Source organism: Leptosomus discolor, chromosome 21 (assembly GCF_034619465.1).
Source record: "Leptosomus discolor isolate bLepDis1 chromosome 21, bLepDis1.hap2, whole genome shotgun sequence".
Lineage (NCBI taxonomy): Eukaryota > Metazoa > Chordata > Aves > Leptosomiformes > Leptosomidae > Leptosomus > Leptosomus discolor.
This window is the reverse complement of record NC_141411.1, coordinates 7050650-7067429: the sequence shown is the minus strand read 5'-3', so window position 1 is coordinate 7067429 and position 16780 is coordinate 7050650. Positions and strand designations below refer to the sequence as shown.

Below are 16780 nucleotides of genomic sequence, written 5' to 3'. Positions count from 1 at the left end.
TCTGTTCTTCTGAGACCTCTTTTTGACACCTCTCTCTTAGCTCAAAGGAGGTTGGAGTGGAATTCCCTTGTTCTGTGATCCTCAAGCTTGCGGACACATTACACACAGGAGATGCTGATGTATACACGATGTGTTGAAGACACACTATTTCTTCCAGATGTCACGATAATTTGCCGTGCATGTTGTGTGCGTTGCCATGTGGTGTTTGCCAGGAGGCTTGCGCTTAAATGTTTAAGCTCGTACTTAAATGTTTAAGAGGTTTGGCAGTGTGTTTTCTTCTGATTTATTGTTGCATTTGTATATTTTAGGATCTTCTGGATCGTGTGGAAGCTTTTCAACAGCAAAGCCAAAAACTCCTTTCTGAAGAAATGCCTAGTGCTGCTGAGCTTCAGGAGCTGTTGGATGTCAGCTTTGACTTCGATGTTGATCTGCCCCAACTGGCTGAACTGCGGATACGTCTGGAACAGGCACGCTGGCTCGAGGATGTGCAACTGGCTTCCTCAGACCAGAACTCTCTTACTCTAGACGATATGAGACGTCTCATAGACTCAGGTGTTGGACTCGCTCCATACCCAGCAGTTGAGAAAGCAATGGCGAAGCTGCAGGAGCTCCTTACCGTGTCTGAACACTGGGATGACAAAGCCAGAAATCTGATAAAGGCCAGGTAGAAGCTAAGTCTTGGTTTGCATTTCGTAGTTCCATGAGCTGTTTAAGGTGGAAATAGTTGGCTTTACTTCTGAAGGGGCCATCTTTTTTGTTCATCCAGTTCACAACATGAAGGCAAAACTTGTGCCATCCAGAAGGGAAAGGGAAATGAGTGACTGGGCGATTTTAAACGTTGGTGCTGGCTTGCAGCGTTTGTGGTGCTCCACTGTCATTGTGCAACTTCTCCTTCTGCCACAAGGAAGGGTTTTAAGACACCTCTTCCTTCCTTTCCACCTTCTTCCCTCCCCCAGTGTCTGACTGGAGGATCCATGTCCAGATGGAGCTCAGATCTATACCACCAACTGGTAAAAATTGTATTACATGGACTATTTCTAACATGGAGGAGATCTTCCAGATTAGTTGGTGCAGGGGAGAAGAAGCCAAATATGTCCTTACTGAGGAAAAATTTTTAGCTCATTGCTTTGTCTGATTTATAAAGTAAAATGGGGGACAGCACTGTCTACTTAAAGTTTAGAGAGGTGGCACAAACTTGTATGCAAAGTTTCTAACCTCAAGATTCCTGATTTTTAAATTCTTTTTATTTTTTTAACTTTCCCCCCCAGCCTTATAATTATAAAAGCATTTCAGTGTTTCTTACCCATTTGTAACCATACTGTTTAAAATGATGAGTTCATAGAGGACAAAACTGGAAGAAGCTTGAGTTTAACCTCCAAAACGGAGATGCAGTTGTGTTTGTGCCTTCCTAAAACGTCAGAATCGAATTGTGAAATATGCAGAAAAGCCATTGTTTGTCTTTTTAACCTTCTGATGTGGAATCTCGTAGCTGGTGCTGGTTTAGGGGTAGTGGAGCCAAGGTTCTATCATTCACAAGTTAATAGATGTCAAATCTCCTTTAAGCCCACGTGCGTGCATGTTTCTAGGAGGAGTCTATAGCAAGCAAACGTGCATTTCCAAAAGCACACCCGTGTTCCTCATGCCCTGGCTGTACAGTACGTGTCTCTAGTATGGGACATAATGTCACGATTTGGTGGAACCCTTTGGTTTTAATAAGCCAGATGAGTAGGTGAACCCCAGCTGTATCGCGGCGTTTTACATCGAGGTGTTCTGTGTGCGCAGACCACGGCAGTCGCTGAGCAGTCTCGTAGCAGCAGTGAAAGAAATGGAGGAGATCCCGGCCTACCTCCCAAACGGCGTCGCGCTGAAGGACGCGGTGCAGAAGGCCAAAGACTGGCTGCAGGAGGTGGAAGCTCTGCAGGTGCGTAAGATGCGCTCTTGGCTTCCGGGGGGGCGAGAGCAGCCCCTGTCAGGTGAGCCGAGCTGGTGGCTGCGCTCGGTGCCTCGCTGCCGCTGCAGTGCGGGTGCCTGCTCTGCGACGCCCGTTGCCTGAGCCGTGGGGCAGTTAAGCTCCGATGAGTGCTATTGGTTTTACTTCTGTTTCTGGACCTAACGTGTATTCCTTCATTGCGATTAACTGACTGCAATAAAATCTATAAAGGAGGCTTTAACAAAAATCTAAAGTTAAAAAGAACTGCAGTGTGGAACTTTACGTTAAGGTAAGTTTTGCTGGGTCGCTCGGTAACAATTACCTGATAACCACATTTTTGTGTACCGCTCTGCATCTTACTGCACTCCTGTAACAGGTAGTGTGGAGCAGTGACACAGAGTTCTGCTAGCTGACTTCTGAGGAAACAAAACCCCACAAGTACTTAAGTCACCAATAATACTTTTTCACTGCCTTCATTTGCTTGAATTCCTCTGGCATCTTCTAAAAAAAAAAAAAAAAAAAAAAAGGCAAACAGGAGATTTCCTGATTCAGGAATATTCCTGGTCAGAGAAGTGTGTCCTGTCCTTGTGTTTTCTCCAGTTTTGTAATGCACCTTTCTGGACCACGTACGGTACCGCAGGTAGTGTCTCACTAACACCTGATGATACAAGGATATTAATTCTTAACTGGTGATGGAATTGTCTCTTCTGAGGCCCCCACAGAATTCGTTTGCTGTTTCCACATCTGTATCATTAGTGATATTTCCGATATCCTGCGAGGAGAGCTATTCCCTCCCTCGCTTGTTAGCCGTTAAGCATGGCCAGTGCCAAGGCTGTTTCTTGTTCTGTTCCTGTATGGTCAGCCTTTGATTTCATAGATTAAAACACTTGTAATTTTTTAGTAGCCCTGTCTGAATTTTGAGGTGGAAGTTCTTGATTTCCTCCTCTTCCTTCACTCTACCTTCCATCCTCTTCCGTTTTTACGGCTCCTTCCAGGAAGCTTTGATTTCCATTTCATGCTCACACTCTGAAATGAGTCTTCAACTGAGCAAAAAGTTAATGGCAGAGGATGAAAACTAGAGGCTGCTAGAGAAAGACCTATTCAGGTTCTCACCTTGGCTTCTGGTGCTTCCCACTCAAATTTTGGTTGGTTGGTTGGTTTGTTTTTAACCTTTCAGACAGTTTTATTTGTGGATCCAGTTTCCTTTCCTGATTTTTTTAGATTCTTTGCTGCTTTTACAGTTCAGTGGCAGCTTAACTCTCCCCTCTTCTCTCTTCCCACTTCCCCCGTTGCATGAGCACAATTTCTGTGCAGCCAGACCCTGGGCTGGTTCAAGCCCAGGCAGGTAATCGTAGCCTGGGCTGACTCTTCAGAGTGGTTCCTGGCAGCTCAGCCTCGCCGGTGCTGGAGCCAGGGGTCAGTGGGGCTGCACAGATCAGGAGAGGAGGGACTGGGATAGCCCTGATTTCACGTTTTGATATAAGTTGCTAAATATTTTCTCATATTTTCATTTGCCCTCATGTTTTTTCCATAAAGTGAATTCCGATGATTACTTTCAGGCCTATCTGACCTAAGTGGGGCTTTCAATAAAAACTTCCTTTGAGTTCAAGAAGCTTTTATTTGAAGAACTAGTTGTCTGGGCTTTAAAATTTTGAAGTTCATGTAATACTAACTTTTGTTTGAGGGCTACCTTGAGAGGACTTAAGTGAATTGTTCTTGGCATTTGCTAATTTCTTGGTTTGGATTCTGAAATTCTGCCTCCTGAATGTGGAAAAATGTGTGTGTATGTGCCAAGAGTTTTTCCTTCAGTTTTGTGAAGATTTTAGTAAATGCCTGCAGCCGTTGTGACTTGCAGGAAGTTCTTGATGTCAGTACTTTGAGATCAGCTGCCAGAGATGTTGGGGTCAGTCTGGGTGAATATTCTGGAGTCCCACGGCACTGCCTGTCTTACAGGTTACCCCTCAGTGCTGCTTCCCTGCTGGACTGCTTGTAACTGGGTGGCTTAGGCGTGGGCTGCTAATTGAATGAACAGAGCTCGCTTTCGAGTGGCCTGTTGGATACCTGAGATGGTTCCTTGCTCTTGGCATGGCAGGGACCGGGTTGGGCTTGCCTCCTGGGTCTGTTAAAAAATTCCTTTGATTTTCTGCTGTGAATGCAGATTGTTGGGCTGGGAGTCTGCTTATATTGTTAGCAATCTTTTTTTTTTTAAGCTGTCATTTGGTAAGTTACTCTTTTTTAAATTTTTTTCCCCTCAAGTGTTTTATTAGTTTTTTCTGTGTACTTAGTGACCAGAGCACGAGAAGGGCAAGTGTTGGGATAATAGCTATGGAAGTGACTGAAGAGTCTAAGCAGTAAATTTGATTTTACAAGCTCTACCTTCATGAATCTCAATGCCTTGCTGTGGTTCATGGAAGCAGCGTGTCTCACGTACATCAAGCATTTCTTAATTGATGATCTGACAGGTTGGAGGACGTGTGCCTGTGCTGGACACACTAGTGGAACTTGTCACAAGAGGTCGATCTATTCCCGTGCACCTGGACTACCTGCCAAGGCTGGAGTCCTTGGTGTCGGAAGTTCAGGCGTGGAAGGAGTGTGCAGCAAACACGTTCCTGTGCGAGAACTCCCCTTACTCTCTTCTGGAGGTAAGAGACCTCAGCCCTGGAGAAGGCCACTGTTCATACCACAGCAAAACAGATCAGACTTACAGTATTAACTCATGACGTAGCAGTAAATGTTAAGTGTATTTGCAGGGTTGTTTCACGTGTGTGTTACTTATTTTAACGTAATTTTCACTAGCTTGACCTATACTTTTAATAATCGTTTTAAACTTCTAAAATGCTTAAGATTTAGCTATGCTTTCTCCGTTCTTTTTAATCAGTGGCTAACGAGAGCGTGCTGTGCCACAGTGACCTTTTTAATACAAATACGGGAATATTGACGTATTTGTGGCACTGAATTTACTTCAGTGCATCAGGCTGCAGCTGATAGAATGCAGGTTCTTCCACACTTCATCCACCTGAGGTTTAGCTGTGACGAGGGTGAGGCTGTAGCCACTTGAGCTGGCCCTCTGAATCTGTTGCTGCATGTGTGTGAACACCTGCAGTTCTCGAGCAATCCACACCCTCCAGCCTATGCTGAGCCTCCCTTGCGCCCCCAGCCCCGGAATCCTCTGCTGCTTCCCAGAGCTTGCAGCTGAAATCGCAGGGAGGCTGTTGGCTGTGCCAGCCCTGTCTGTACCAGCGATCTAAATGAAACTGGGAGGCAGCTGTGGTCTGCCCATTTTATAAAACGGAATTTTTAACCTTCCAGCTCTCCCCAGTTTCCAGATAACCTCATCGTAGTCCCCCAAATCTTTGATGGAGAAGAACTGCAGGAATCCCTGTTCTAACCAGTCGTATGGGACTGTGTTAGGGCAGGACGAATGCATTAAAAATGTGGCTTTTCTGTCCATCAGGTGTTATGTCCCCGGTGTGATATTGGAATGCTGAATCTGAAGAGAAAGCAGAAGAAGTTGAAGGAGCCAGTGCCAAGTGGAAAGAAGAAAAGCACTAAACTAGAGACTCTGAGTGACTTGGAAAGGGCGCTCTCTGAGAGCAAGGATACTGCATCGGCGGTAAGTGGCTTGTTTCTTTTGAACTGGAGTTTCTTCTCCATTCTTTGAATCTTTGTTTATGTTTGCCTCTCGTGCAGGAGTGTTATCTTCCACTCCTTTCTGGTTGCTCTGCTGTTCTGCAGAAGGACTTCTAGGACTGCAAGTTTCTGTGCTTGCTTAAGACTTCCCAGCATTTCATTTAGTGCAAAAAATGTGTGTTGTCTTTGTGCACGAAGTAGCCGTACAGTTTGCCCGGGAATGCCCATAGCCTAACACAGCGTAGGAAAAGAAAAAATGGAGACCTATTTTCCCCCACCGCATCAAAACCTTCTTAAAGATAGGGCAGGGTTTTTCCAAGTCTGATCCTTTCAAAGAACACAATAACTCAACACCATTTATAATTAAAACAAACACCATAAATAATTAAAGAAAACCTCATGCGTTATGAAGTCAATAAAACACTAGTTCTGGATGGAGCAGACTTGGTTGCAGGTGGTAAAGTGCATCATCCCAAAAGACCTGTTTCAGAGCCACGGTCAGATTAAACAACACCCCGTGATCACTGAGGAGCAGTAGGCTGGTGTGGTAGGGGTTGAATGTGGCTGTCCCTTTAGGTGTGGGACGTTTATGTTTTAACCTGTGGCAGGTACTTGAAACCTGTATGTTCAGTGCTTCAGTTTTGGCTTCCCTGGTCTGGAAGTCCGGACATACAGACAGCGTCCCCACGAGTGCTGCAAGGAGAAGAGCCAGCGCCCTGGTCGCACACCTTCTCCTCTTTGACTAGATAATCTCCCGTTGACAGTTGGGGTGTTGGAGGAGGACGCTCACGGGACTGCACCCAGGGAAATGCATTCGTTCAGGGTGGCAGGTTTTGCTTCTGACACACGAGGGACCAAGAGTCTCCTCCGAGCGGAGGTTTGGATACTTTCACAACCCAGCGCTGTAGCTGCAGCGCTCAGCTCCCGTGCGTACGGGATGTCGCGTGCTGTGCTCGAGTCTTGTGGCTGCCCGTGCTGGACGCAGTTGTCTCACTTCTGCACGACTGATTTTTCTCTAATCACATTTAAAAGCCACGATGAGAGAAAAAACTGTTTTGTGTATATTTATAGCCCCCCCTGTATACGTTTATTTTTATATAAGGAATCAAATGCAGAGAATTTATTAGTTGCAGCTGCTACTAATAGCCTCTACAAAACTGAAATACACGGCTGTCTTCAGTAGCAGCTAATGCTAAAGATTCCTGAAAAAAAGGATCCTGAGCAGGTGTAGAAAGGGCAAACGGCACATTCAGGGGTACACCTGAATTTCACTCGGTGTTCAGGGTATGGCCCTGTGCGCTTGGCAGGTCGGTATCGGAGATGTCTTCGTGTTTCCAAAAGCTGCCCAGCTGTGTTTTGCAATTATACAGAGTCAGGCTCCGTATTTGAGAGACATTCATAGAGAAGGGCCTGCCAGCCACATCTGCACTTGTTTCAGAGTTTGAGCTGCTTTAATGAAGGTAATGGCTTTGTAGGACAAAACGTGAAAGATTGGGAGCAGAGAGGAAGGGAGTTGGGAGGTTATTTTTTGCAAAGGAATAGGCTTTGTGTCTCTGGGCCTGATAAGGAAACGGAAGGAAACGGCAGTCGTGTCGCTGCACATCCCTGTAACGGCTTCACTTCAAACGTTCAGGGCCTCGGAGGCGTGCCGGGGTGGGGAGCTGCTTAATGATCTGAAATACTCGCTGGTGTATCTGAGGTGTGTGACTGTGCAGAGGTCACTCTGTTTCTGATGAGTAACGTTCCTTTCGAGATGACATCCCTTTCTTTGAACTCCCTTCTAGATGGCTACGCTTGGGGAAGCCCGGTTGAAGGAGATGGAAGCGCTGCGTTCTCTGCGAGCAGCTAACGAGGTGAAGGTGCTGGCTGGTGACGAGGACGCGGAACTGAAAGTCTGTCTGTGCCAGAAGGAGCCGGCTGCCCCGATGATACAGTGTGAACTCTGCAGGGGGTTCTTCCACACCGGCTGCGTCCCGGTGCCCAGCGTTTTGCAGGGACCTCGTGTGTGGCTCTGTCCACACTGTCACCGATCAGAAAAGCCACCTTTAGAAAAGATCTTACCGTTGCTGGCCTCCTTGCAGCGTATCCGTGTGAGGCTTCCTGAGGGGGATGCCTTACGGTACATGATCGAGAGAACTGTGAACTGGCAGCACAGAGCACAACAAATGTTATATTCAGGGAATCTAAAACTTATACAGGACAAAGTTGGCTCAGGATTACTGTACAACAGATGGCAAGCCACAGCAGGCCAATTGCCGGAGACAAACAAGGTGAGGCTGAGCTGCTTCTGGCTTTCCTGGTGGTGGGTGGGCGGTGCGTGGTCAGCAAGAAGAGCCCGAGACACCTCTCTGGGTTTTGGGTCCGTTGTACCTGCATACAGGTACTGGCAAGGCAGATTATTTAGGTGTTGCTTTACAGATACCGGAGGTTTGGGTTCTGCCCTGACCATTAGCCAGGAGGTGTGTGTCCTCCAGCAACAGCTTTGGGTTCTCCTGCTGCTGCAGTCCTGGAACAATTACTCCTAAAGGGCCTGTTTTCCTATCTCCTCCCAGCTCCTGCGCTCCGTGACGCTGTTAACGACAGAGTTGCTGAAGCTGTTGTTTCTGGAGTGTTTAGTATTCAATTAGTCTTTATATTCTGTTCTTACAAGTATTTCAATACAGCGTTAAGTGTTGGGAATTGGTGACAGAGGCACAAACCGTCCGGTGTGTTACCAGCTTAGCTCTTAGGTGAAGTTGTTTTCCACAGGGTGTCTTCATCCGTTACTGCTCCTTCTTCTCCTTGTTTACACTAGAACTCCCAAGCTGGTTATCCTGCTGATATTACCGGGTCAAGCTACAGCAACTGTTTCAGCGAGGTCATGAGGGAGTCTCAAACTTCCTCCAGTAAAGATCTCTCAGCAAAAAGCGCAGGGAAAAGTGGGAAATGGGTTAAGCATTTCTAGTTCTCTTATGATTATAAATGCAGAAGAAATCTGAAATAAAAGGTCTGTGCAGCATAAAGACCATAAAACACCCCAAAATGAAGTGCATTCTGTTGCTTTTACTGTTCAATTGAAACACCTTGGGTTTGCTAGTCCAGCCCTGTTACAGTTAGTCTGTGTTTCTGTTTTCACACTATTACGTTGAAACATAAAATGTGCCCCACGTGCCTGAAGAGGTGGCGTAGCTGCTTCTCAAGTGACTCTGCTGTACCAAGGTGCTTGCGTTGACCAAATTTTTCAAATAGGCAAGCCTAGTTTTAGAAATTAAAACTACGTTTAGGCATCCAAGAGAATTTTTCTGATAATTTAGGTTTGAAAGTGTCTGTTTACTAGAGCAACTAATGTAGCTGAAAAAAACTGGGCAAGATTTTGGGCGTGTAAGGAGATGTTTGGGCCGGAACTGGAAACAGTAAGTTCAGTTTTGTTAGCACAGTTCTGTTAGCTCAGCCTGGTGCTGGGAGGTTCTTCTGACCTGAAAGCAGTATAACTGTCTTTGTGTGGTCTGGAGCTCAAATCAGAAACCTCCTAAGTCAGGGTGACTCTAGCAGAGCTAGTTCAGGTCCCTGTGACCGCAGTTCCCAAATCAGAAGCCTCTGGGAAGCTCAACGGAAGAGCATCTGACAGTGTCCATCAGCTTGGGTCCCTCGCTGTGCCTGAGCTAAGGAGCCTTCCTGGAGACAGTGGTACTTAGGGCAGGTCAGAGGTGGCCTCCAGAGCCATCTTGGCACAGGCACTGAGCTAAAACTTTGATCTCAATGGATTCAAGGTGGTTTTTTGTTGAATCCAGTGTCTCAGCATCGCTGTCCTGTCCTGTAACGATTCTGTTTTCCCTGTTTCTGGGCTCACCCAGCCTCATTCCCCCAGAGAAGCTCGTAGCAGTAACCACTGGATTTGGCTTCTTTGGCAGTGGCCGAAGTGAAGAATGTGGAGCATTTAGATGAGTTTGAAAAATTACTTGAAAAACAGCTGTGAGAATTGATGAGAGCCAGATTTTGAAAGGGGCCCAGACACCTCAATTAGTGAGGTAGACAGTGTTTTGGAAGGCGTCTGGTGCGATGCCTTTCTGACAGCCGTGAGTCCAAACCTGTCCCTGCTGGCCTGTGCGAGTGCCCTCGGCGTGCGTGAGCGCACGGTTTGCCATTGGCGTGTCTCCTGTGCGGAGCGAGAAGTGCTTCAGGACAGTTTGGTGTCTCATCGGATCGAGGCGGTGAGAAATCCCTTCTTCATTGTGAGCAAAAGGAGGAAACCGTAACATTCACCCCGAGTCAGGTCCGGAGCTGAAGCCCTCCCTGCCTTGAGACCGGGATTATCCCTGCAGTGACCGGTTGTCTCTGCTCCGCGGACTCACGCTGCTCTGGCACAGCGCGCTGCTGCACGCACTAGGGCCGGTTTCTGCTCTCTGTGGACATAAGTCACAGCTAAGAATTCTGGCCATAAAGCTGCTTTTGCCTGTTTCTGGGTGTAGGATGAAGGATTTGGGTGTATTAGATGGAACAGTTTCCAGGAATGTGAGATTTAAGCAGTTGTAGGAGAAACAAGTATTGATCCTATCACACTTATTTGACCCTTCAAAACTACATGTTAAGTGAAAATACCTGCTTTGTTTTGTTTTCTAGGTTTCCCAAACAATTGGAGCAATGTCATTCTCCATGCCTCATGACTGGGATAATAGAACCATATATTTACACTCTCCATTTTCTACAGGACAGCACTGCATCCCACTTCATGGTTTGTAATCTTCACCTTGGGGGTTTTTTGTTTTGGTTTGGTTTGGTTTTTTCCCCTTGTGCTTCGTGAAGAGAGGGTGTCCTGGTCAGCCAGAGGTGGCCGAGGCAGGGAGGTATCTGGTTGCTTCTCCATCCCCTCAGCAGCTTTGGAACTTGATGTCCAGCTTTGGCAGAAGGGTGAATTCCTCAACGATACGCATTTCCCACGTGCAATGAAAAGATGTGGCGTGGTAGGACAAGAGGAATCAGTCGAGAGCTGGCCCCATCCCCCGTGCACAGCTCACAGTGGGCTGTGGCCAAACAGGCTCCGGAGGGGGAAAGGGAGGGGAGAGACCATGGAAGTTGTAGAAGGTGGATGGGAACACCGGAGGGAAGTACTGTGGGAGACCAGGGGGTACTTAATCCCTAGGACACGAGTCCCGTGTAAGTGTTGCGCTGCAGCACAACTGTCACAGCGACTGGAGTTTTCCTAGCTGCCGTGGCTGCTGCTGTGCTCCAGGTCTCTGGGCGCAGGCTCTGCACGCTTTCTAGCTCAGACTTTGTGTTTGCTGGACTATCACAGACACGCTATAAATTGTGTCGGTTTACGACTGTAAAAAGTTATTTACCACTTCTTTCCTCCTGCTGCATAGGGCTCCGGGGACACAGGTCTAGTCTTATCTTCGTGTTTTCAAGTTAGTGCAGCTGAGTCTGTCCTGATAGCCCACGAGACACTTACTTCAGTGTAACGTTACAGTTAAAACCAAACAAGGCAGTCCTTTGTACTGCCAGGTTTATTTTTCAGGCCATATTTGAGCTGTACTGCGTACGATATTAAAAAGCTGTTATTTACACCATGGTTTTGGCCTCCCTGAGCTGTGACTGTTTCAAAAGGCCAAGGCAAGGTTTGGAGCTCGATAGCAGCAGTGGGTGGTGACTGTGCAGCAGGACTCAGTTGCCAGGCTCATCCTCTCAGCTTTTCTTCCTCTCTCCTCTTGGCTTCACTTACGGATTTCACTCCGTTTGTTCATCTTGCCCACTTGTTGTGTGGTGAGGGGATGGTCGCACTTCTTGTAGCTTCTGCTTATCCTCGAAGCAGCAAGAAATGCAAACCTGGAGGGATGCTGAGGCACAGTGCAGTAACCTCTGTGCAGGCCTTTTTCTTTCTTTTGTGACGCTGCTGTTAAAAAGGAGCGGTGAAGAGGGAACAGACAACAGTGGATTCATACAGATTTTGAAAAGTCTTTCACTTTTTTTTTGTTTTAAATGTGCTACCAGTGAAGAATTTTCATTATCTGTGCAGTTCTCGTCAGTGCTGACACTGAAGAATTCCTTCTCTCCTCTCTCCCTGTCTTTCATAATAGTCATTAGCACAGAGCTGGATGAGCTGATGATGGAAGCCCAGCTGCTACAGGTTTCTCTGCCTGAAATACAGGAGCTGTACCAGATCCTATTCACAAAGCAAAGCCCCGCTTTGCAAACAGAGCAGAGGGCAGCCGTTGGAGCGACAAATGAAAAGGCAAGTGTCTGACAGCAGCAGCGAGCTTGGGGTCCCTTTTGAGTAGAGGCTCTGCCTGAACCCGTAAGCTCTACAAGGAGCTTTGTGTGTGCGTCAGTACTTCCATGAAAATACATTTTCCGTGTTCAAAAGGGGTCAAGAAGTTGGTGACTCAATGAATTTGTCACAAAATATTTAATATACTCAGTGGCCTCATGCATTTTTTGCAATTTGAGTCTGGGTTTTATGGTCATCTCTGTATTTTAAATACATCTGTCCTAATTTAACTCTTGTCCTGTGTTGAAGAGGCTTTCTGAGGGAGCTGCCTCTGAAGCCGTGGACTCAGAGGCAGGAAAAGAGACTTTTTTTTTTTTTTCTGTAAATTCTGTCCCTGGAGTATGGCCCTGTCCTTTGCTCCCCTTGCACATCCCACCTCTGCTGAAAAGGCAGTGCTGTCAAACGCTGCCCTTTTACTTAAGCCTGTTCCTAAAAGCAGGGTGTGGGGTAACAGGGCAGTGAGTGTTAGTTGTATACTTACTGTTTTGCCAAAATCTCTTTCCAACAGAATGAGTGTTGCCGAGGAAAAAAAGATGGAATTAGTTACATGGAGAGAAAACTAAAGCGGCGTTTTGAGAGAGAGAGCTTCTGTGATGAGAAGAGAGCAAGAGTGAAAAAAATGAGAACACCCAAAAAGAAGAAACTGAAACTGAATCACTCGAGGGATCTCTGCACTAACAAACTGGAGAGAGAGCGGGAGCGTCTCTTTGAGATGCAGCGTTCCAGCGAAAGCCACTTGCTTCCCTCAGACATGTCGTTCTCTGAGCAGGAGGACTCGGAGGATGAAGATGCCATCTGCCCCGCTGTGAATTGTCTCCAGCCTGAGGGGGATGAGGTCAGTAGGGGCAGACCCGCTGCGGTGTTCTGCGTGTTGGGATCTGGGACGTGCAGCTGCCCGAAACGGTGTGACTGCAGCGGTTGTATTTACACAGAGAGCAGGAGGCAGCGGTAGCCCCGAGGCGGGGTCTGCCGCTATGGGACACGTTTAGTAACGATCCTGCCCCCCTTCTGCAGGAGCAGCCGTGCAGCTGGGGCTGGGGACAGCGGGGGGACATCAAACCACCCGTGAGGAATGGGGAGGAGGAGGCGGGGCTGTGCAGACACCGCATTCATCTCTGCTCTTGAAGCGCGGGCATAGATAGACCCTGGGGGTTGCAGCTTTGTGAGGATGGGGCAGGGCCTTGGAGCTCTGCCCAGGCCCCTCTGCGCTGGAAAGTGGGGAAGAGGGATGTCCCCAGGCGCCTGGGAGGGCCATAGTGAAGTTGCCGTCCACACTCTTGCTATAGGTGGGGAAGCAACAGGAGGGACGAGGGAAGCGTGCCCTTCCCTCAGCTTCCGAGGAGGTGGCCTGCAGCAGTCCAGCGAGCAGTGAGCGTGCGGTGATGACCCCGCACTGGCCAGTTGTGGAACGGGACCTGTCACACCCATTTGAATAATGACTAACAAACACTGGATTTGCTTGGTCCTTCTCTGAACACCGGTATGTCTGTTCTTCATTAGGTGGATTGGGTCCAGTGCGACGGCAGCTGCAACCAGTGGTTCCACCAGGTGTGTGTGGGCATCTCTCCAGAAATGGCGGAGAAGGAGGACTACATCTGCATCAGCTGCACTGGGAAGGACTCTCAATATCGGAAGTAAAACTCCCCATAAACCATTCAGGACTTGAGTAAAGAAGGTTGTCAGAGTTTTCCAATAAAGCCACAGGGGCTGGTTTAAGAACCAGATTGCAAATGGTGCTACTTCTATCCTTATGGGATCATTTTCCAGAACTCGAAACAATTTTTGACACTTTTGTATTTTCCCTTGATCTGTTTGTGGTTGTTGAGGTTTGAGATGCTGACTGCTTAGCAGGGGTTTCCACCAATTTGGAAGGCATTTGAAACACGCACCTTTTATTGTACAGCATTAAATTACCTCTCTGGGATTTACCGGCGTATTTAATTCAGCTTGGTTTAGGTGCAAAACAACACCCGCACCATGAATTTTCCAATAAATCCTCTTTTGAGGAAATCCCTGTTTACTCTGTTAACTCTTTGGAGACTTTAGTTTTTTTCCACTTTGTTTTTCGTAGACTAGGTTTATTTATCTGAGCAATAACTTCTATGTCTGGTTTCAGTGACTGGAATGACAATTCTGAACAGCGTGTTGCTTCTAGCATTGGTTGATGTACAGAAAGCAAATGTTAGACCCTAGTGTCACTGATGGCCCAGTGATGTAGAAGACAGGAAAAAAAAAAAAAAAGGTCTGTAAAGTAATTGCCACAGCTGTATTTTGGCTTTCTCCTTTTTTGGGTAGCTTGTATCAAATGTTGCAGTTTATATTGTGGAATAAACCCCTGGTTATGTTATAAAATTAAATGTTGGTGTTTCTAGAGAGCTTGAAATGCAGTTTCATTTCCCTCTGGATCAGTATTGTTTGCAGTGATGAGTTCTCTTAGTCAAGAGAAACCCATCTTTAAAAAGAAATGCAAAAGCCATGATGTTTTCTTACCTTGTATATTCAGGTTTGGAAGGAGAAGGTAGATCCAAAAAACCCAAACCAAACCTTCTCAAGTCTTTTGCAAAGCTTTTCCAAAACGGAAAATATTTGCAGGTTGGGTGAATAAAGGATTGAAGCCACAATGTGCGATTTGGCAGGGGCAGGATGGGGAATCCACACAGGAGGCAAAGGCTTGGGGCGGCTCCTTGTGCCAGCCCTGCCCAGCCGCCTTCAGAAGGAGAGACCGGCCCCGCAGCGCGCACGGCAGCTGGCTCAGCAGAGCGTGCGCTGGAGTCCGCAGAGCCCTCTGCCTGCTGTGGGCTTCTGCTTCCATTTAGGGTGAAAACCTGAGGAATAAGGACATTTCTGGACTGGTTATGGTTCTGTCAAAGCCTGTTTAGGGACCTTACCCTGGGGGGTGAGAAGGGGCAGTGCGGGTGGTGGCGTAGGGGTGCTGCCTGAGAGGGGACTAGACCTCCAGGAGGAAGGATGCTTTATTCAAAGCTGCAAGACACTGGCTCCACGTGGGGCTGCACCCGACATCCTTTGGAGAGCAACTGCTGATGCAGAACGGAGCTGTTGCTCCTTTGGAAGTAGCCGGGTGACAGCGCTGTGGCTCCGTGGCCTGCCAAAGGTGGAACTTCTGGAGCCCTGGAAGACAGGAGGTCTAGGAGATCCTTGTGTGAGAGGGAGCGCTCTCCTTGCGACATCCTGTCATCACCAAAAACGTGGCGGTGTTGGCATTCCCTCTGTTCATCAAGAGGAATTCGCTGGTAAATTTTTCCCTGCAGGTTTTGGACCTTTTCCCGTGGGCAGAAGCACGCAGAGTCACTGGGCGCAGGGCGAAGCCGTTGAGCCGTGTGTGGTTGGCAATGCCGTGGTGGATCTCTGGGTGGCGTCAGAACTGTGCAGGAATTCAGTTCCCCAGGGGTTTGGGGGTTTTTTTAAACAAACCGTATGCTTTTTAGTCTGATGTTGATTTTTAACTGTTAGCGAACCGTCAGCTTGGCGTACGCGATTTGTCTACAGGCAGCGGTGGTGGGGGAAGACCACCTGACCACACGTGCGTTAGTTAAATGGGTATGTGCTTCCATGGTATGACTGTCCTTTATCTACTGTAATTACCAAAAGGATGTTTCGTGACTCTGGTTGGTTTTGGTTTTGTTTGGAAGAAGCCTTTGTGCAATGCTAAGAGAACAGCCCAAGCTGTGGGGAAAAAACCTGATCTCTAATAACTTCCTTTTAAAGCGGGCAGATGAACAAACTTGAAACAGAAGGAGCTCGCCCAGTGTTTCGATGTAGCTGAAAACATGACAAAACTTTCTCTCACAGTATCCCTTTTGGGTTTTTTTCCATTGAAGAAATGGCTGTTTACCAACAAGGGCTAGAGGAAGCACGATGCGATTAAGTTTAGCGTGATGATTCAGTGAGGACCAAGGGAAAGTTGTCACTTTGTGGACTGTAGAGGCCAAAGGAGACACTCGTGGTCCTGACAACAACATTTCTCTTCAGGATTAATGAATGCAGTAGGATTAGAGCATCATGTTTTGGAAATTACTACATCTTTGCTTGAAAATTTTCAAGAGATGGAAAACCCAGTCCCTGGGTGACCTGTGCCTACGGTACAGGGTGGTTGCTTAAGGAGTTGCAGTGTGTTTCCTGCTGGAGTTGTGACCTCAGGAACGGGGGGCTGGAGGTGGCAGTGCCTGCTGCCCACGGGGCCGTGCCTGTGGGATTTCATCATCCCTCTGTGGATACTTCAAACTGGATTAGGTTGGGCTTTGACTTGCTCAAACTAAATAAGCAAGAAATTTGCTGTTTGCTTCCGGGTGGGCTCTTCTGTGAGCATCCCTTGCACGTTCCTCATCGGGGAAGGTGATGAGGGCAGGACATGCTCAGCAGCAGGGTCCGTTAGGATCAGCTGTCCCTTTCACCCCTCTTCCGGTCCATCCTAGATTTCCAGAGGCTAAACCAAAATAAGCAAACAAAATAAAACCCCCTTCCCACCCCATTCTGCTTCATCCCTTTAAAAACATTTTTTTTAGAATGGAGCAACCTCCCTAGATTGCTCAGATTGTAATTCTTTATTTAATAAGCATAGTTTATGGCCTCTATGTTAGTTTAGTCATAAAATAGGTCAAAAATCAGTTACCCTACCTGTGGATTTGAGGTTGAAAAATCTGATTTTATTTAAAGCCTGCTTCTACCATCCATCAGATGTTGGGATTGTATCTGTTGTGCCACCTTTAACGTGTTTGATGGGCTTTATCTCGTGCCACGTGGAGGAGCATCAGAACAGACTAATACCCGTCCAGCTGCATCGGTTGTGCCCCCGTACAGCACCAGTAAGATACTCGACCTGAAGGTGGGGCAGGGGTTTGATTCCTGCTATTTCTGGTCTTAAACTGAAGCCCACAGCGCTGGGGGCCTCGGTGCGCATTTCCAGCACCTGGTAGCGAAGTTCCTCGGTTGTTTGCACTGGGCTTTCCTGACCCCCA

General features: G+C 47.5%; 1 protein-coding gene across 3 annotated transcripts in view; it reads left to right on the top strand.

The window, feature by feature from the left end:
* The window catches only part of KDM5B (lysine demethylase 5B), a 57663-nt gene extending 43515 nt beyond the window's left edge, over positions 1-14148 (top strand). For 2 of the 3 annotated variants that reach the window (XM_086476645.1, XM_086476644.1), the window contains exons 19-27: positions 309-664; positions 1783-1921; positions 4393-4572; positions 5385-5543; positions 7345-7830; positions 10160-10271; positions 11614-11768; positions 12313-12639; positions 13305-14148. In XM_086476645.1, coding sequence (XP_086332771.1) covers positions 309-664; positions 1783-1921; positions 4393-4572; positions 5385-5543; positions 7345-7830; positions 10160-10271; positions 11614-11768; positions 12313-12639; positions 13305-13442 — 2052 coding nt within the window. In that variant the 3' untranslated portion in view covers positions 13443-14148. Of the gene's footprint in view, positions 1-308; positions 665-1782; positions 1922-4392; positions 4573-5384; positions 5544-7344; positions 7831-10159; positions 10272-11613; positions 11775-12312; positions 12640-13304 lie in introns of all 3 variants that reach the window. The other variant, XM_086476648.1, reaches the window with a different exon arrangement.
* Positions 14149-16780: the final 2632 nt, after the last annotated feature.